General features: G+C 39.2%; 1 protein-coding gene across 1 annotated transcript in view; it reads right to left on the bottom strand.

The window, feature by feature from the left end:
• Positions 1-345: 345 nt before the first annotated feature.
• Positions 346-21994, bottom strand: part of NTMT2 (N-terminal Xaa-Pro-Lys N-methyltransferase 2) — a 32697-nt gene continuing 11048 nt past the window's right edge. Inside the window, 5 exon segments of the mRNA XM_036118939.2 lie at positions 346-617; position 986; positions 1592-1840; positions 14568-14721; positions 14723-14738. Of these exon segments, the coding sequence (XP_035974832.1) occupies positions 346-617; position 986; positions 1592-1840; positions 14568-14721; positions 14723-14738 (692 nt within the window).

The following is a 21994-nucleotide window of genomic DNA, read 5'->3' as shown; positions in this document are numbered from 1 at the left end:
CTAGACTTTACCCCACACATCCTGGGATACTCCATAATGCAAATCTTCACAGACCAAGGCCGTTTAGAATGTGATCCCTTTTCTGTTTTTGTGTACACTTGTATAGTTTGGGTGTATACAAGCAGTTCTTAAAACATTTTTCCTGATGTTTCACTCTATTTATCTTCCAGAAAATCCATCGAGTGTGAGCATGTCCTTATAAAATTAGTGGAAACTTGTACGTACTACATCAATCATTTCCAGACAGGCCTTGCATCTCTTCTCTCCATCACCCCATGAATTATGAGGAGAGGACCTCTGTCCCAAAGCACCCTGTACAGTCCAGCCCTACATTCCCACTGCCGGTCAGGAGTGTCCATCACTGTGCAATGCAAACATCCACACTGGGATGCACTGTTCTGGAAAGCTGTCCTGCTTCTCCTGGCCCAGCACCACCAGCCCACTCTTCCTAATGAGGCTCCGGAGGATGTCCATGTACTGAGTCACACTGCTGTCAGAGAGATCGAAGAGACAGCTCTCCCGGGCCACATTGTCCTTCAGTATGATGACACCATTTTCTTTCAGACCAGCTCGGCACCGGGAAAGAAATGCAAGAAGGTCTTTATCGGTCAGGTACCCTACAGATGAGGCCAAGTAGATGTGGGAACAGGATGAAATGGTGGGTGGGAGGGAGGAGAGTAGGAAGGTAGGAAAGACCACAAGGCTAAGAATAAAGAGACCATTTGTTCACTCGTTCGTGAATTATTTAATAGCCTGAATTGGTCTAGTTGCAGGTCACTTTGAGAATTTTTTTTTTTTTAAAGATTTTATTTATTTATTTGACAGAGAGAGACACAGCGAGAGAGGGAACACAAGCAGGGGGAGTGGGAGAGGGAGAAGCAGGCTTCCTGTGGAGCAGGGAGCCCGATGCGGGGCTTGATCCCAGGACCCTGGGACCATGACCTGAGCCGAAGGCAGACGCCTAACGACTGAGCCACCCAGGCACCCTTCACTTTGAGAATTTAAGTAAGAGGACAGGTATCCTCTCTGAGGAGGCTCCTTGTCCCATCTATAAAATAAGTATTCAACTACCTAGTCTATCTACCTCACAGGCACAAAATAAACTATTGCCTAGCCCAAGAGTCCCTGCCATTGTCCCCAGACAACCTAATTTTGTCATCATTCCTCTGTGTCTCCTAGACACACACACTCACTTAGACCAAATTCTAATTCATTGCTACCTCATTTCCTGGGAATTTAAATCTAAGAAAGTCTAGTTTTGCCAATAAATGGGGATAAACTTTTTTTGACTCCACTTTTTAAAGTTTTTCAAGTATTTTGTTTTCTTCTTAGAGTTAGGATGGTACAAAGGAACTCCATCATGGGAACTTTCAGGCTTGTAGCAGAGGATCCTAGGGGAGAGATTGGGAGTACCAGAGCTTTGGGGGTTTCTATGATTCCTAAGTCTAGCTAACTGCTCTAAGCACAACTACAACTATATCTCCTTTTACGTCTTTGCTTCCTCTCCATAAATCCTCAAATTAGCCCCAGGTATTGTCTTCTCTATCTGGGAAGGGGAGAAAGGCAGATGTTAGGCCATGCAGGACTAAACAGAGACCCACTGAATCCAGATGACATCATATCTGCCCAATGGGGGTGTAAATTCCTGCAGGCTGTAGCAGTGGTAGCTTTCTACCTTGTCCCCATTGACCTGCAGGTAGTTCTGGGCTTCAAGGAGGAACGATTCCATCATGTCCACCAGTTCCATGCTGTTGAAAACTGGCAACAAGACATGCTTGCTGACCCTTCCTATCCCAGAGCCACAATCCAAGGCGCAGTCTGTCCCAGCTCTCCCAGGGCACTGCGGAAAGGTACCTTGTGGAACACTTCAAATACAGACATTGACCCTGAGTCTAGGATACTCCAATAACCTCTTTAAACCAACTTTATTTTGGTCAGTTTCATGTAATAAAATGCACTATTTTAAATGTACCATTCAATGAGTTTGAACAAAGTATACAGGCATGTACCCACTACCATGATCAAGTTCTAGAACATCCAGTTACCTTTTTCAAAAAATATCCAAACTTGCTAGTTTTCACTTTCTTTATTTTATCCAAATAAAGGTCTTCAAAAGAATTTCAAAGTAAGATTTTAAAAAATAATATCTTAGGTCTAAAAACTTGGTAATTTTCTCAAAGAAATGGGTCACTGAAAGCCCTTTAAAAGGAGAATTGTATTAACTGCAAATTCGGGTCAAGCCCACAGCTAAATGGACCTGCAAGGTAGCTTATTGCTATGTTTTAAAAAAGGAAGGAAGGAAGGAAGGAAGGAAGGAAGGAAGGAAAGAAGAGAATAAAGAAGAAGAGAGGAGAAGAGAAGAGAGGGGAGGGGAGGGGAGGAGGGGAGAGGAAGATAGGAGGGGAGGTGAGGGGAAGAGAGGAGGGGAGGGGAGGAGGGGAGGGGAGGGGAGGAGGGGAGGGGAGGGGGGGAGGGGAGGGGAGGAGGGGAGGGGCAGGGAGGGGAGGAGGGGCGGGGAGAGGGGAGGAAACAAAAGGAAAGAAAAAAGCAAAGCAGAGAGAGAGCCTTTCAGGCCAGAATTTTACTTCAAACCCAGCCCTGATGACACACAGCACAGTCACATGGAGAGAAGGTGTTTGCAGCAAAGTCTCCTTGTCTTTTTTCATGCTAGAAATTGTTTTCTGCCTTTGTAAGAGAAACTACAGGATTTACTGGGCACAAATTTCCCTTAAAATTGTTTTTATAAAGTAGGTCTGTACACTAAATTAACTGGAGGTGAAGGATGGATAGATAGGTGGTGCAGGGGCAAATCAGCCAGTGAAAACTTTCTCAAACTTGCTTCTACATGAACAGACGCTTCTCAAAAGAAGACATGCAAATGGCTAACAGACACATGAAAAAATGTTCATCATCATTAGCCATCAGGAAAATCCAAATCAAAACCACATTGAGACACCACATTACACCAGTTAGAATGGCAAAAAGTGACAAGCGAGAAACTTCAAATGTTGGAGAGGTTGTGGAGAAAGGGAAACCCTCTTACACTATTGGTGGGAATGCAAGTTGGTACAGCCACTTTGGAAAACAGTGTGGAGGTGCCTCAAAAAATTAAAAATAGAGCTACCCTATGACCCAGCAATTGCACTACTGGGTATTTACCCCAAAGACACAGATGTAGTGAAAAGGAGGGCCATATGCACCCCAATGTTCATAGCAGCAATGTCCACGATAGTCAAACTGTGGAAAGAGCCGAGATGCCCTTCAACAGATGAATGGATAAAGAAGATGTGGTCCATATATACAATGGAATATTACTCAGCCATCAGAAAGGATGAATACCCACCATTTGCATCGACATGGATGGGACTGGAGGAGATTATGCTAAGTGAAATAAGTCAAGCAGAGAAAGTCAATTATCATGTGGTTTCACTTATTTGTGGAACATAAGGAATAGCATGGAGGACATTAGGAGAAGGAAGGGAAAAATGAAGGGGGGGAAATTGGAGGGAGAGACAAACCATGAGAGACTATGGACTCTGAGAAACAATCTGAGGGTTTTAGAGGGGTGGGGGGTGGGAGGATGGGTTAGCCTGGTGATGGGTATTAAGGAGGGCATGTACTGCATGGAGCACTGGGTGTTATATGAAAACAATGAATCGTGGATCAAAAACTGATGATGTATTGTATGGTGACTAACATAACATAATAAAATAAAATAAAATAAATCAAGGAATGGGAAAAAAATCTTTATTATTGAAAAAAAGAAAATAACAAAATGTGTTGTGATGAGCACTGGGTGTTATATACAACTAATGAATCACTGAACACTACATCAAAAACTAATGATGTACTATACAGTGGCTAACTGAACATAATAAAAAAATAAGCACAATATTCAACTGTAATATTTTTTCAAGGTCATTATATAATAAAAGTGTTTTTCAGTTAAAAAAAGAAAATAACAAAACATCTGGTTTTGAATTCATACATTGTGTGTAGGTCTAATCACATTCATGGAAAGACACCAGGTTTCAATAGGGGCAGCCATGGTATCCAAGAGGCAGGAGATGTCCCTGACGTCCATCTTTAAATACTCCTTCCCAGAGGAGCTGCATGTGAATGAGAGAGAGAGAAATTTGGTGCCGAGATAGGGGAGGCAGTGCCAGTACATGTAGTGGAATAGAATAAAGAGAACTAAGCAATAGTGGTGAGAGGCTAGTGGAACACAGAATTAGGGTGAAAGGTACCTTAATGTATTTTTAAATAACCATTGTTTCAGAAGTAACTATAGTCAAATATCACACATCTAAATTGGAGACAAATACAAATCAGAGGGGAGAATTTTCAAAGGAATTCTATTTCAAACATTTCGCCTCTCTGAGCCTCAGTTTCTTTGTCTAAAAAAGTAGGGAAATTAGACATGAGTGCTTTAAAAACACTAGGGTTTTGCTGAGATCCTTCAAGGTCTTATTGGGAGAATGATAGGGAGGCTGAGTGGGTGAAGCCCTACCTCCCATTAACCAGAGCAGCTTTGTGTTTATTTAGTTCATTGAGATAAAGGAGGTCAGCTTTTATCATCTAAACTCCTCTGACACAGTTCTCTGAGCCTTCTTTGCTTTATCTTTCTGTGGTTCTAATTCTAAGACCACTTGCTACAATAATGTGAGCAACATGATCCATAGAGACTTTAAGGCCAAGTAATGATAAGAAAAATTTGTAGTTATAATCTCTAATTGAGCATATAAATTTCTACTAACATCATTTTCAGTAACCTAAATGAATTTTCCTATACTTTCCCCATCTTGTTTATGTTATGGATTTACTTAAAAGATGTTTTCTTTATGGTGTTCACAACATAAACCTTTAGCCTTTTTAATTTTTCTGATTTAGTTTACATTATAATATCTGAATGAGGGAGGTGACATAGTGTAAGTAGGAATGGAAAACCCATGGCACATGTACCACCACTGCCCTTTCCCATACTCATGGCAGACATTACTAGTCAATCACAGAACTCTTTCCTTCATTGAGTCTCAGTGAAGCCTTAGAATTTTTTTCAACATAGCATTAGACAGATACTACCAAGGGAATCAGAGTTGGCACTTGAGGTGACAACGCTAAGGTAGAACTGGCTTTTGATTCACACAGTTCCCTGTTCAAGTCCTAATTCTGCCATTAGCTGTGTGGTATTAGAAATCTAAGTTTCCTCAGCTTCAAACTTGGGAATAATCATTATTTTATGGAATTGTTTTGATTATTATCATTATTGCAGATGCAAAGAGCCTCTATGTATAAGCGCTTGATAAATCATGGATATTATGATTCCATTTGAAAAGAAGCTACAATTGCTTCAGTTTTTGTTCTTCATTGTGCCCTTATTGCTGTAAAGAAGACCTTTTGGGTGGACTAGAAAGCAGCATTTCTGTTGTTTCCTTCTGCTCAAACATCACCTCTTGGTCCTTAGCCAAATGTTTTTTTTTTTTAATCTTTAGTTGCTGTGAAAACAAGAGTTAGGTTTCTCAAGGTCTTGATTGGCAACATAAATATCTTATTACTGTAATTTCTAGCACAAAACATATTTAGCAGTCATCCCAATTATGACCAAGTAATCTAGACAAGATAATATTTAGAGACTGAATAATATATATCTCAAAGTTTCAGCTGGTCATATATTTATGTGTCTATGTCCATGTCCGTATATGTATGTATATGTATGTATATGTATGTGTATGTGTATGTCTATGTCTGTGTCTATGTATGTTACTTTATAGAAGCAAGTTTTTTTCTTCTTTCTTTTTCTTTTTTTAAATTTTATTATGTTATGTTAGTCACCATACAGTACATCATTAGGTTTTGATGTAGTGTTCCATGATTCATTGTTTGTGTATAACACCCAGTGCTCCATTCAATACGTGCCTTCCTCAATACCCATCACTGGGCTAACCCGTCTCCCCACCCTCCTCTCCTCTAAAACCCTCAGTTTGTTTCTCAGAGTCCATAGTCTCTCATGGTTCATCTTTCCCTCCAATTTACCCCCCTTCATTTTTCCCTTCCTTCTCCTAATGTCCTCCATGCTATTCCTTATGTTCCACAAATAAGTGAAACCACATGATAATTGACTTTCTCTGCTTGACTTATTTCACTTAGCATAATCTCCTCCAGTCCCATCCATGTCGATGCAAATGGTGGGTATTCATCCTTTCTGATGGCTGAGTAATATTCCATTGTATATATGGACCACATCTTCTTTATCCATTCATCTGTTGAAGGGCATCTCGGCTCTTTCCACAGTTTGACTATTGTGGACATTGCTGCTATGAACATTGGGGTGCATATGGCCCTCCTTTTCACTACATCTGTGTCTTTGGGGTAAATACCCAGTAGTGCAATTGCTGGGTCATAGGGTAGCTCTATTTTTAATTTTTTGAGGCACCTCCACACTGTTTTCCAAAGTGGCTGTACCAACTTGCATTCCCACCAACAGTGTAAGATGGTTCCCCTTTCTCCACAACCCCTCCAACATTTGAAGTTTCTCGCTTGTCACTTTTTGCCATTCTAACTGGTGTAATGTGGTGTCTCAATGTGGTTTTGATTTGGATTTTCCTGATGGCTAATGATGATGAACATTTTTTCATGTGTCTGTTAGCCATTTGCATGTCTTCTTTTGAGAAGTGTCTGTTCATGTCTTCTGCCCAATTTTTTTTTTAAGATTTTATTTATTTCTTTGACAGAGAGAGAGATAGTGAGAGCAGGAACACAAGCAGGGGGAATGAGAGAGGGAGAAGCAGACTTCCTGCCGAGCAGGGAGCCCGATGTGGGACTCGATCCCAGGACCCTGGGATCATGACCTGAGCTGAAGGCAGACGCTTAACGACTGAGTCACCCAGGCGCCCTTCTTCTGCCCAATTTTTGAATTGATTATTTGTTTTTAGGGTGTTGAGTTTGAGAAGTTCTTTATAGATCTTGGATATCAGCCCTTTGTCTGCAATGTCATTTGCAAATATCTTCTCTCATTCTGTGGGTTGCCTCTTTGTTTTGTTGACTGTTTCCTTTGCTGTGCAGAAGCTTTTTATCTTGATGAAGTCCCAAAAGTTCATTTTTGCTTTTGTTTCACTAGCCTTTGGAGATGTATCTTGAAAGAAGTTGCTGTGGACTATGTCAAAGAGGTTACTGCCTATGTTCTCCTCTAGGATTTGGATGGATTCCTGTCTCACATTGAGGTCTTTCATCCATTTTGAGTTTATCTTTGTGAATGGTATTAGAGAATGGTGGAGTTTCATTTTTCTGTATATAGCTGTCCAATTTTCCCAGCACCATTTATTGAAGAGACTGTCTTTTTTTCCATTGCATATTTTTTCCTGCTTTGTTAAAGATTATTTGACCCTAGAGTTGAGGGTCCATATCTGGGCTCTTTATTCTGTTCCATTGGTCTATATGTCTGTTTTTGTGCCAGTACCATGCTGTCTTGGTGATCAGTGCTTTGTAATATAGCTTGAAATCGGGCAACATGATGCCCCCAGCTTTGTTTTTCTTTTTCAACATTTCCTTGGTGATTCGGGGTCTTTTCTGATTCCATACAAATTTTAGGATTGTTTGTTCCAGCACTTTGAAAAATGTCATTGGAATTTTGATCGGGATGGCTCTGAAGGTATAGATTGCTCTGGGTAACATAGACATTTTGACAATGTTTATTCTTCTGATCCATAAGCACGGAATGTTTTTCCAACTTTTTGTGTCTTCTTCAATTTCTTTCATGAATGTTCTGTAGTTCTTAGAGTATAGATCTTTTGCCTCTTTGGTTAGGTTTATTCTGAGGTATCTTATGGTTTTTGGTGCTATTGTAAATGGAATCGTTTCTCTAATTTTCTACAGTTGCGTTGTTAGTGTATAAGAAAGCAACTGATTTCTGTGCATTGATTTTGTATCCTGCCACATTACTGAATTGCTATATGAGTTCTAGTAATTTGGGGATGGAGTCTTTTGGGTTTTCCCCATAAAGTATCATGTCATCTGTGAAAAGAGAGAGTTTGACCTCTTCTTTGCCAATTTGAATACATTTTATTTCTTTTTGTTGTCTGATTGCTGTTGCTAGGACTTCTAGTACTATGTTGAACAATAGTGGCAAGAGTGGGCATCCTTGACGTATTCCTGATCTTAAGGGAAAGGCTCTCAGCTTTTCCCCATTGAGAATGATATTTGCTGTGGGTTGTTCATAGATGGATTTTATGAACTTGAAGAATGTTCCCTCTATCCCTATACTCTGAAGAGTTTTAATCAGGAAAGGATGCTGTACTTTGTCAAATGCTTTTTGTGCATCAACTGAGAGGACCATATGGTTCTTCTCTCTCCTCTTATTAATGTGTTCTACCACATTGATTGATTTGCGAATGTTGAGCCACCCTTGCATGCCGGGAATAAATCCCACTTGGCCTGTGGTGGATGATCCTTTTAATGTATTGTTGGATCCTATTAGCTAGGATTTTGTTGAGGATTTTGGAATCCATATTCATCAGGGATATCGGTCTGAAATTCTCCTTTTTGTTGGGGTCTTTTCCTGGTTTGGGGATTAAGGTAATGCTGGCCTCATGCAATGAGTCTGGAAGCTTTCCTTCTGTTTCTATTTTTTGAAACAGCTTCAGGAGAATATGTATTATATCTTCTTTGAATGTTTGGTAGAATTCCCCCAGGAATCTATCAGGCCCTGGACTCCTGTTTTTTGGGAGGTTTTTGATCACTGCTTCAATCTCGTTACTGGTTATTGTCCTATTCAAGTTGTCAATTTCTTCCTGTAGCAGTTTATAGGTTTCCAGGAAGGCATTCATTTCATCCAGATTGCTCAGTTTATTGGCATATAGTTGTTGATAATAATGTCTAATAATTGTTTCTATCTCCTTGGTGTTAGTCATAATCTCTCTCCTTTCATTCATAATTTTATTAATTTAGGTCCTTTCTCTTTTCTTTTAGATAAGTCTGGCCAGTGGTTTATCGATCTTATTAATTCGTTCAAAGAACCAGCTTCTAGTTTCATTGATCTGATCTACTGTATTTCTGGTTTCTAATTCATTAATCTCTGCTCTAATCTTAATTATTTCTCTTCTAATGCATGGCTTAGGCATCATTTGTTGCTTTTTCTCTCGTTTTTTAAGGTGTATAGTTAGTTGGTGAATTTGGGATTTTTCTATTTTTTTGAGTGAGGCTTGGATGGTTATGTATTTCCCCCTTAGGACCACCTTTGCTGTATCCCATAGGTTTTGGACTGATGTGTTTTCATTCTGACTGGTTTCCATGAATTGTTTAAGTTCTTCTTTGATTTCCTGGTTGACCCAAACATTTTTGAGCAGAATGGTCTTTAGCTTCCAAGTGTTTGAATTTCTGCCAAATTTTTTCTTGTGATTGAGTTCCAGTTTTAAAGCATTATGGTCTGAGAATATGCAGGGAATAATCTCAATCTTTTGGTATTGGTTGAGACCTGATCTGTAACCCAGTATGTGGTCTATTCTGGAGTAAGTTCCATGTGCCCTCGAGAAGAATGAGTATTCTGTTGTTTTAGGGTGAAATGTTCTGTATATATCTATGAGGTCCATCTGGTCCAGTGTGTCATTCAAAGCTCTTGTTTCTTGTTGATTTTCTGCTTAGATAATCTGTCTATTGTTGAGAGTGGAGTATTGAAGTCTCCTACAGTTAACGTATTGTTATCAATATGACTCTTATTTTGGTTAACAGGTGGCTTATGTAGATGGCTGCTCCCATGTTGGGAGCATAGATATTTACAATTGTTAGATCTTCTTGTTGGATAGACCCTTTAAGAATGATATAGTATCCTTCTGGGTCTCTAACTACAGACGTTAGTTTAAAATCTAATTTGTCTGATATAAGAATTGCTACCCCAGCTTTCTTTTGAGGTCTGTTGGCATGGAAGATGGATCTCCATCCCTTCACTTTCAGTCTGGATGTATCTTTAGGTTCAAAAGGAGTGTCTTGTACACAGCATATGGATGGGTCCTGTCTTTTTATCCAATCTGCAACCCTGTGCCGTTTTATGGGAGCATTTAGGCCATTCAGGTTGAGAATGATTATTGAAAGATATGAATTTATTGTCATGATGTTGCCTGTGAAGACCTTGTTTTTATAGATTGTCCCTGTAAATTTCTTTTCTATATCACTCTTGGGGTCTTTCTCCTTTTATAGAATCCCCCTTAATATTTCTTGCAGGGCCGACTTAGTGGTCACATATTCTTTCAGTTTCTGCTGGTCTTGGAAGCTCTTCATCTCTCCATCCATTCTGAATGACAGCCTTGCCAGATAAAGTATTCTTGGCTGCATGTTCTTCTCATTTAGTACCCTGAATATGTCTTGCCAGGCCTTTCTGGCTTGCCAGGTCTCTGTGGATAGGTCTGACGTTATTCTGATGTTCCTCCCTCTGTACATAAGGAATCTCTTCCCCCTAACTGCCCTTAAGATAGTTTCCTTGGTTCTAAGATTTGCGAGTTTGACTATTACATGCCGGGGTGTTGGCCTGTTTTCCTTGATCTTGGGAGGGGTCCTCTCTGCCTCTAGGACACGAATGTTTGTTTCATTCCCCAGATTAAGGAAGTTCTCTGCTACGATTTGCTCAAATATATCTTCTAGTCCTCTCTCTCTCTCCACACCCTCAGGGATTCCAATAATTCTGACATTAGAACATTTCATGATGTCACTTATTTCTCTGATTCTATTTTCATGGATTCTGAGTTGTTTTTCCTTGGCCTTCTCTTTTCCTTTTTTTATCTATTAAATGGTCTTCCAGGTCACTAATTCATTCTTCTGCCTCACTTACCCTGGCTGTTAGATTATCTAGATTAGATTGGATCTCATTGATAGCATTTTTAAGTTCTGCCAATTCAGTTTTCATTTCTGCCCTTAGAGACTCTATGTTGCCATTAATCAATTTCTCCGTTCTAGCTATTGTCTTCACAATTGCTAGCCCGAATTCCTTCTCCAACATCTTGGTTATATCTGAATCCATTTGTAAGTCAGTGGCATAAGTCATAATTCTGCATCTTTCCTATTTTAGGGGTTCCTCCTCCTAGTCATTCTGTTGAGGGTTGGTTGAGGGAATGTATAGAATCCAAATTATTGACCACAACCCAAGCAAGATGCACCTGTTTTCTAGGGACCTTAGGGTGCTGGCCTCTTGTTTCCCAACCTGTCTTCTGGGGGAGGGGCCTGCCGCACTGTTACTCAGGCAATGCTGTTTGGGCAGAGTTGCCCTGCCCCCTGTGGTGGGGGATGGGCTCAGTGAAAACCAGTTTTTTGGGGCTTTTGTTCTCTGGCAGCTTTCCCTGGCAGCTTTCCCTGTCTCTTCCAAGAGTCAGAGCAGAAGAGAACTTTTCCAACCCTCTGCCTCAGAGCAAAGAGATTGCGTGAGTCTGTTCTTCAGTGAGCTCTCCAGGCCACACTCTCCGTTTCTGTCTGTGCTGCTGTAAACTGCTGTCCTGGGTTGTGCGCCCCTCTGCAGCGCTCCCAGTCCTCACCTCCAGGTTGGGGTATGTCTCTGCCCTTTGTGCTTCTAAAGCCACCAGCCGCCCCCAGTTCACCTGGCAACCCAGCCGCTGAGGGATTCCATCTGGGGAGCTGCCCTAAAGTCCTTTCCCCACCACTACCAGTCTGCAAGTCTGTGCCCTGTCACCAGCGTGGGAGGCTATTGCTCACCGATGGTGTAGGATTCCGATGGCCAGGCTCCCTCCCCCTGCCGTTTATCCTCTGATACCTGCCCGAGGAATCATGGCTCCCCCTTCATACCTCAAAACCAACTGCCTGCAATATTCTGTTTGTAGAGATCCAGATATATCTTCTTACATCTCAGGCTGATTTCATGGGTGTTCAGAGTGGTCTGGTAGATATCCAGCTCAATTCCAGGACTGGCTGGAATAGGGTCCCCTACTCCTCTGCCATCTTTTCCCATTTTGTTAGTTTCATTGACACTTATGATGCTGTCTTCCCATATATGGATTAATATAAAATAGCAAAATTCTCTTAGGAATTTCATTTTAGTTTTGATTCTGCCTATATATTTTGTTTTGAAGAAGATCATTTTAAGTTTATCTAGTGGAGTCTAAAACTAAAAGGAAAGTGTTAAATGTCACTGTATAAAAACCATGAAATAGACCAAGTCAGACCCAGAGCTGTGAGAGGTCAAAAGATAAATACCACCAAATACTTGTCACTTTTTATAAATTGCTGCTTTCCCCCACTAGAAAGCTAAAACTGAGGAAAGTTATCGGCCATGCCATTGACATTATCTTGGTATCATTTGTTTATTTGCTAAAGTAAACATATTTGTAACAAGTTTAAACACCTTTTCCCACTGTCCTGTGTCACTAAGTGGTGAAAGGAAAGCAAAACTTTAAATTAAACAATCTGCCTTTCCCCAGTTGACATAAGGATAAATCATGTCAGATACTCATATTCCCTAGCTCCTTGTATCTTGACCTGGTTCCTAATTTAGCAGATTATTAAGGTCAAAGTACCAAAATATCATTTCTTAAAAAAGACTGTTTGTACTTAGTTAGAGGTCATGGTTTCACAATGCGCCTTGTCTACTAAGAAGGACTCCTTATATTTGTTTGAAAAGAGCAGGTTTTTCTTTTCCAACATAAATATGCAAGCATAAGGCTGTTTCCTTTCCCAGGTCCATGGGCGTGTGTATGGGCTCTGTCTGACCAGCATCCCTGTGGTGAGCTTGGCATTCCACATGGAGTGACAAGACAGCTGGATTACTAACTAAGCTTCTGAAATGCACTGGGATCAAAGTCGGCCTCACCACAAGGCAAGCAGGAGGGATTATTTTCGGCCAGGCTGGAGGAGAATTGAGGTCTGTGGTACACACACACACACACACACACACACACAAAGCAAGGATTTTACTGCTTCATGAGACAAATGGAAAAAAATATGTTCTGGTTAAGAGTAAAGAATTTGGTGTCAGAAGACCTGGTTGGGCTTAAGTCCCAGCTCTGTCTCTTACCAGCTGCATCACCTTTGACAACTTATTTAACATCTCCAAACCTCAGTTTCCACAATGTAAAAAAACAAGGATAATAATAGTACTGTCCTTCTAGAATTCTTGTGAAACATAATCAAGACAATACTTCTAAAGTGCTTAGCAGATTGACTATCTCAGAAAAACCACTCCATGAAATCAGTCAGCAATACTGATTAGAAATATTCCAGGTTGCCCTGATCTATAAACAGCCATGGCCATCATCTTCAGCCTTACAGTCCTTTGTGGCTACAGCTGATGCTCACACACGTCGGCCCCAATGGGTGCTCCATCCTGATCCAATTCTCTCTGCTCAGACACTTGGTGCTCCAGGGAGGTTGGATGTGAAGTGAACCTCACCTCAACACTAGGGATATTCTTAAGAGTGTGCTTCTAAGGAGGTTGACAACCTAACCCAAATACTTATAATATTTATAATGTTTCTTTTTTTTAACATTTTTTATTTAAATTCAATTAATTAACATATAATGTATTATTGGTTTCAGAGGTGCAGGCCTATGATTCATCAGTCTTATATAATACCCAGTGCTTTTATCAGAATAAAATGGACTCCAAATTTCCAATAGATGACTTCAAAATGAATTGGGATGTAACCTGTTTGCCAGTTAAAACTTTATGTCTTTAGTAGGACCAACAGCAGCTTTATTGTGTCAGCATCTCTATTAAGTTTATTCTAACAACTAAAGAAAGTTCCTTAAACTGTAATGAATGCATTTTATGAAAGCCTGTTATTATTAGTAGTAGAAATAAAGTAGATTTATTGGGTGATAACTATTTACAACAAAACAAGCACTTGATACATATTATCTAATTTGAGCTTCACATTATCCTATGAGGTAGGTTCTATGGTTATGCCCTAGTCACAGGTGAGAAAACTGAGACTTAGAGCATTTAAGAAACAATTCCAAGGTTGCTTATACACTAAATAGAAGAACCTAATGACTCTGAAGCCCAAGATTTTGGCCACTACACTATACAGTCTGTCTCCATATGATGGGGAAGTAAGGAAACAGTTTCACCCAAGACCAGAGCTACAAAGAGATCATATTCTTTCAAGGCAAAGTCTGCACTATGTATTAAATAGTATGAAGAGATTCTACTGTACTTATCATTTTAAAACCAAACATAAGCATGCATTTCCTTACTATATTGAATTTGTATTAGAGAAAATCAATAAATCGCCCCAAGATCCCAAATAGCATGATCTCTCATCAATCATTTGGGTGTCAACTGTTTCATCTGTGAGACTCTAAAAAGAGATGTCTTCTTAATCCCCAAATTATAATATTAGCACTGCTAGTTCACCTTCCTCTGAAGCATGAGAGATTAGCTGGAACTAGGATGATGAAATGCCAAGTGGTTTGATGCGACCCATCCTTTCTGAACATCTTAAAACAGGTTTTCAGGCTAAACTCTTGGCTGAGTTATATGGCTTTAATATGACTTAAATGACAACACAGAAGCATGTGAACTCAATGTTTGCAATGACTTTGCTTCCTTTTCAAGCTGCAGTTGGATAACTCACCCCAACAAATTTCCTAAGAAATTCCTGAGAAGCCTGGACATCTGGGTTATACAGTTCAATGAAATTTCCAATCATACTCTCTTCTGTAGCAGGTACTTCTTGGTAGAAAAGTTTAGCTCTGGCATAGAACTGCATCTCACCATTGATGACTTGTTAATGCATACAATTTCACTGCAAATGAAATATTATTAATATTTATTAATATTAATATGACAGAACAAATTAAATCTTATCATATATTGAATTGCCTCTTAGAAGCCTCTGAATTTGTGCTGTGGAGGAAAGGCATAGTCAGAAGATCTGGGTTTGAGTTCTGGTTCAGTGACTTACTCATTATGGAACCTTAGGAAAACTTCTTAACCCCTCTGATCTTCAGGTATCTCATGCATAGTGGCATTTTCATGACTTACTAACTCTATAGTTTAATGAAACTTTAGCTTATTACTGTATTTTTTAAAAGTTTAACAGCATTTGCTATACTAGAATGAAGAATGTCACAAGTTTTATCTTTGAGCTCCAAATGTTTTATGAGAATTTAATCATTAGTCCTTACTTCTAATCACAAGGTACATTCAGGGTAGCTATTTTTTTTCATCAATTTTTCAAGCAACTCATACTGAACTATCTCTTTGTACCAACATTACAGAAGATGTGCTTGAGTTCTTTCTTCTGAAAATAAAATAATAAAAAAAGATAAAAAGATTTATTGCACAACTATCTATGCCAGGTAGTGTGTTACGCACATTCACGTATACTATGTCACTTCATCATTTAAGAAACCATATGAGATATTATTTTAAGGCATTTATTTTTAGAAAAACATATATTCCAATTTCTGAAGAGTAAATGTGGATGCATGTGGGTTTTTTGTAGATGAAAATGCACCTCTTCATATATAAAATATTTTCATTAGAGGACATTCAGGAAGAAATGATAGAGAGTGGATGAAAGGAAGGAATTTCTGTTTCAAGACTGTAGGCTGAGTACATGCATTTGTCTTCCTTCTTTCCCCATATTCCCCCCAAATTGTTTTAATAAACTCAACACATAACAGTGAAGAAAATGAGAGGGGAGCCACTGATGGATTCATGATTTCAACAAATGTCTGGAAGACAAAAAGCAGATGGAACAAAGCTAAAAGATTTTGCAGCCTTGGATAGATGCAAAAGGAAATAAGAGTTAATGAAAAATCTCTCTACAAGCCAACCAGGAAGAAGACAAATGCACCCTCCCAAGAGCAACAGGCAGCACAGCTATAATCCTGGGTGGGGGAGGGTCTTCTCTAAAAAAATTTTTTTTAGCTTAATTAATTGCCTAAGGAGACCTAAAGCAGTTAGTGTTAAGATCGTAGAATACTACTCATTTTACCATATAGATGACTCCAAGCATCTCATCTGCTCACACAGATCAGAGTATGGTAAGATCTACCTGCACATGTACAGCTCCTTGTCATCTTTTCTATTCAGGGGAGACATATTTAACAGAGGAAACCTTCCCCATTACCTAGAATCATTGAACCTGTCCTTTATGCCTAACTATGGAAAAAAAAAATGATTTCCAAACATATGGGGGTAAAACAGCAGTCTGAAAGAAAAAGATAGAGATAAACTATTAGAAATGACCCCAAAGGAAATAGAAATAGTTCAGGAAATGGACAAGAATTTAAAACAAAACTAAACAGAAAAAATATATTCTTGGAGAGATATGAGAACTAATGCATCCATAAATCAAAAATAAGATGCTAAGAAAGTGATAATTCAAAGAATAACAAAGAATTCTTAGAAATTAAAGTTTTGATTACCAAAAACTTTGGAATAGAACATTGAATAAATGTGTCAGAACATAATAAAAAGACAGATATGAAAAACTGAGGTAAATAGATTAGAGTTATAAAGACTTAATTCAGGAGGCCCAAACATCAAGCCAATTAGGATTCTCAATAACAGAGAAACAGAAGGAAGAAAATTATTAAAGAAATAATAGAAGAAAATTCCCCAGAGCTGAAAGTGATTGTAGTGTCCAACAAGTACTGAGCAGCATGGATTTAAAATAATAATAATAATAATAATAATAATAATAATTAAGTAAAAGCCACATTTACACAAATCCTTAGGAAATTTCAAAACACAAAGAGTAAGAATCCTAGAAGTAGAAGATCCTGAAGTTATTTAGAAGGAAAAAGGTGACTGACCCTCAAGGAGGGTTGCCAGATTTAGCAAATAAAAATATGAGACAAACAATTAGTTTTGAATTTCATATAAACAATAAAAATTTCATAGTATATGTATACTTGAAATGTATATTGCACAGGGCATACTTATAAAAAAATATTTGTTGATCCTCTTAAATTCAAATTTATCTGGAGTTTTATATTTTATCTGGCAACTATATTCAAAAGACTAGAATCAGGCTTATAACATAGATCTCATCAGAGCACTGGGTGTTATATGCAACTAATGAATCATTGAATACTACATCAAAAACTAATGATGTACTATACGGTGGCTAACTGAACATAACAAGAAAGGAAAAAAAGAAAGAAAGAAAGAAAGAAAGAAAGAAAGAAAGAAAGAAAGAAAGAAAGAAAGAAAGAAAGAAAGAAAGACTAGAAAACAGGGGCACCTGGCTGGCTCAGTCAGTAGCATGTGACTCTTGATCTGGGGATTGTGAGCTCAAGCCCCATATTGGGTGTAGAGATTCCTTAAAAATAAAATCTTTAAGAAAAAAATAAACACTAGAAAAAAAAGAAGCAATGCCATCAATATTCTGAGAGAAAATTATTCTGAACCTAAAACTTAATACCCAGTCAAACTGTGAAAGAATATTTACCTACCATGGATTCACTCTTCAGAAGTTTCTTGAAGCTATATTCCAAACCAATGAGGGTTAAAATCAAGAGAAGATATGTGTCAAAAGATAATGAAATTAACCCAGAAATCCAATGAAAAGAAATCCCAAAATGACAGATACTTATCAGATCTAGAAAGAAATCAGTCTTTATTACAACAGAAACTATAGGCTCTAGAAACATAAGTTCATCCAGAAGTAGAATGAATTGGATTCTAGGCAATAGATTAAGTAAGAATCAAAGAGACATTAGTGATATTCTAAAGAAGATATATATTTTTTTATCTCAACCATCACAAATAAAAGACAGGTGAAAGCTCCAAGCAAAATACATAACAGTACAAAAATGTTATGATCAAGATATAAAGCAAATCAAAATAGACATAATTTTCAGTAGAAAGAGTATAAGAAAAGAGAATCTATTTAACCTTAACTAGAATCATTTTTCATCAGGTAACCCCACAGTTGTGAAATTGGACTACTGCACTGCTTGGCTCTTGATTGAATAACAATTATATAGTCCCAAATTTTGATTCTAGAAGTTGAAAATCCAACAAACACCACTTATAATGTTTCATCATAATACATTCCATCTATGGAGTTACACCAGTATTTTCCAACTCAAAGACATTGGAGCCAATTTTTGGACCCTTGAATGGTCCTGAGTTTCCTGAAAGGGATATAAGAATCAGTTCCAATGTACATTTTCTAGAGACTAACAATATTATATACTATAGCTCCATATATATTAACTGTTATAGATTGTTTTTTAATACAAATCTTTTAAAAGTATTAAATATATAGATTTTTTTTGCCATTTTATACACATATTAACAACTGACTGAGAAAATACATTAAAAGGAGAGTCCTCAGGTTCAAAACATTGGGAACCACTACCCTACACCAATCTCTCTCCCCTAGCACTTAGTAAAGTATTGTGTAAACAGCAGGTGGCTCAATAAATTCTACAGGGATGACAAAAATCAAGCATAGCCATCCCAATAACACATGAGTGCTCCAAATTCTTCTATATGTCTCAGAAAACCAAGCTAAGAAATCACAGCTCATAGAGTCTTCCCCAAGTTGCATGCTGCCCAGGATCACAAGCAAGCCACAGGCCAGTACTCTCGTTGATCCAACCAAAGCAGCAAAGCAGCCACACTCATCATCACCTGCTTAAGTCAACTAGTTGGTGAAGTCTATTAAAACCCTTAATCTGGAAATGGGAATGGTCCATTATGCCAGCAACATTTAGACCACAAGTGAATGCCAAGCCCAGCAGGGGTCAGACTCAATAGGTAGGTTTTTATGGTTATGGGCTTGAGTTCTCATTTTCACCTAATTGACAGGAGCATTTCACTAAAACGATATATGAGGTGTCATGTCGAGCCCCAGGTTCTCCTCTCTTGATAACTCCCGCAATGGTGCAAGTTGACTCAGATAAGGTAATCAGTCATCAGCCTGTGCCTTTTTATTATAGAAATACATAAGCTCATTCTTATAGGATTGCAATGTCTCTGTGAAATTTGGGGTAGTCTAAGACAGAGTTCTTGATAGAGTTCTAGTCGTTCTTCATATAATATGGTACTTATGTCTTGTCCTACATTATGGGCTGAACTCCCAAGAACCTTGCAATGGTTTACTTGTTACAAAAAAGGAAAGTAGAACACAAGTTGATTTGCCCTAAAGAAGAATTTGGATCTTGTGAACTCTCTAAGGAAAATTTTGTTAAAAGCTAAGCACTTACGTCTGCTGAGTATCTCCTTGTCTTTTTGTTTCCTTTTTCTTCCTTTTTTGTATTTCTAAATGGTTGGTTGAGGTTATTTTACACTTTATTTCAGATGTTAAAACTGTTTGTCAACTGAAAATTGATCTGAGAGGATAGGTAGGTTAAGTTTAGACATTTAGTTTGAAATGATTTGAGATAGGATATTAGATCATGTTAGCCTTTTATTTATTATTAAAAAAAAAAAAAAAAAGCCCAATTAGGAGATGGCTTTATGAAGGGTAAGACCTTCCATAAAATAGATTTGCAAATGAGCACTTCCCAATTTAGCCATTAAAGAATTAATGGTAAAAATGGAAAGAAGGATAGAAGGAAGGAAGGAAGGAAAGAAGGGAGGAAGGGAGGGAGAAAGTATCTAGGTACCATGGAATATTACTCAACCATAAAGAAGAAGGAAGTCCTGTCATTTATGACAACATAGATGGACCCTGAGGGCATTATGCTAAGTGATATAAGTTAGACAGGGAAAGATAAACACCTTATATGTGGAATCATAAAAAAAGTGAACTCATTTCTATTTTTTTCACTAACAGGGGAGAGTGGGAAGTAAGACTTTATCAGTGTTTCTGGTGGAATCCAAAGGTCTGGTGTGTCAGAATACTAGAATACTTGTCATTATCAAGTCTTGGAATTGCCCTGAGGGGCCCTCTAAGTTTGATTTGCTCCCTGAATGCTTTAGGTGTCTGGTGTTTTTTATCTCTAAAATAATGCACTACCTACCCTAAAAGTTTTAGAGGACTTCTTCTTTTTCAGCTGAGGGCTAATTCGGTGGTTCCTAATTCTTTCCAGGTTTGAACACAAATGAGGTGACCAAAGGGAGGGCAGGAGGAACAGCACACTTTCCTCACTTCGGCAAGGATCTGCCACCCCACGTCACATTCCCTACCCACTTGGCTGAACGTCTTCCCAACTCTCTATTCCTACTTGAGCATTCTACCTCACCTATTATCAAATTTTAGAAGTCTAGAAGTCAGGCCAAGATAGTAGGGACAGATTTCTCATGGTGAGATTTGCATTGGAAGAGTCAGACACTGATTCAGCAGTCACCCATATGTCCTGTGCACCTCTGCTGCATCCTGTGGGGGTCTCTATCACTCTATTTCTACATTCCACAAAAAATCTCTGTGTGGGTCTCTCTCCTACACTGAATTATTCAGGATAAGGCTGTATCTTACTTGTCTTTGCAACTCAACACTTACCATTATGCTTAACACATAGTAGGCCTCTTTCCACAGACTAAATGAATATTGTCTCACTTTTTGTTCTTTTAATAGCATACAAGTTCAACAAAGTAGAGAGTGGCTAGAGGGAAAAGCTGACATAAGTGACACAAGTTACACTTTTCATATAGTTTATAAGATATCTATCCTCCTAATTAGGCATACCTATATAATAAAAAAATAGTAACTACCATTGATCCAACATGGATGTATGCACTACCTATGCTTAGTGTTCATATCTAACAGAATAGGTAAGATAGATGTTATTATCTATGGAAGAACACAAGACAACAAGAGGTTACCTAAATTACCTAAGATCGAGTAGCTAGTGAGGACACAACTGGAACTTAACCCAGGTCTATTTAAATCCAAAACCTATATCTCATCCTTCTCATGCCATGTGTGTATCTAAAAGCCTGCTAAATAAAAAAGGAAGTTATCTGGTTCTCCATTTCTTTAAAGCAAAATAATCTTGCAGTATCTCCATTGCAAAAGTAACAGCAAATGGGGGGAGGAGCAAGATGGTGGTGGAGTAGGACACCTAAATTTCCTCTGGTCCCAGGAATTCAGCTAGATAGGAATCAAACCATTCAGAACACCTATGAACTCAACAGGAGATCGAAGAAAAGAATAGCAGCAACTCTCTGAACAGAAAAGCGACCACTTTCTGGAAGGTAGGACTTGAGGAGAAGTGAATCCGAGGTGATATTCGGGAAGATAGACGGTGGGGGAGGGGGCCTCCATCAGCCACTACCAGGAAGTGATAGAGCAGCAGAGCACAAAATCGGAACTTTTAGAAGTCGGCTCTGCTGAGGGACGTTGCTCCAGTGGCTAAGCAGGGGGTGGAACCCTCACTGGAACAGTGTGGTGTCAGGGCCCTTGGGGTCACAGAAAGGCCGGGGGTGCCTGAGTGCAGCAGAGCTTCCAGGTATCAGCAGGGAAGCCAGCTGCAAAAACGAAGCTGAGGAGTGGGCTCTCAATTCGGGCTTGCCACAAACCATGATCCATGGCACAGTCGGGCCACTGCTCCTCCAGCAGGGACCCAACAAGCGGCAGATCTGGGGAGACTCCCCTTCCTCCCCTGGGAGGAGCAGCACAAGTGCACCACAGGAATCTGCTGGGTTTGGAGACTCTACACAGGGTCATGTGCCAGAGATAGAAACGCTTGGTCACAGGCCGGATGAGCATGGAGTGCGGCCGGAGACCGGGGAGATGGGAGTGATTGCTTTTCTCCGGGGGCTCACTGAGGAGTGGGGCCCCGAGTTCTCGGCTCCTCCAGGACGGAGATTGGGAGGCCGCCATTTTCACTCTCATCCTCCAACACTGTAAGGAAAGCTTGCAGGGAACAAAAGATCCCAAGAGGAAACCGGAGCAGATTACTTAGCCCAGACCCAGCAAGGGTGGGGCAATTCTGTCTCCGGCAAAGACATTTGAGAACCACGGCAACAGGCCCCTCCCCCAGAAGATCAGCAAGAACAGCCAGCCAAGACCAAGTTTACTGATCAATGAGAACGGCAGAACGCCAGCGCTATGGGAATACTGCACATAGAATTCATTGCTTTTTTCCCATGATT

Source organism: Halichoerus grypus, chromosome 7 (assembly GCF_964656455.1).
Source record: "Halichoerus grypus chromosome 7, mHalGry1.hap1.1, whole genome shotgun sequence".
NCBI classification, from domain to species: domain Eukaryota; kingdom Metazoa; phylum Chordata; class Mammalia; order Carnivora; family Phocidae; genus Halichoerus; species Halichoerus grypus.
This window is presented reverse-complemented; position numbering and strand designations above follow the sequence as displayed.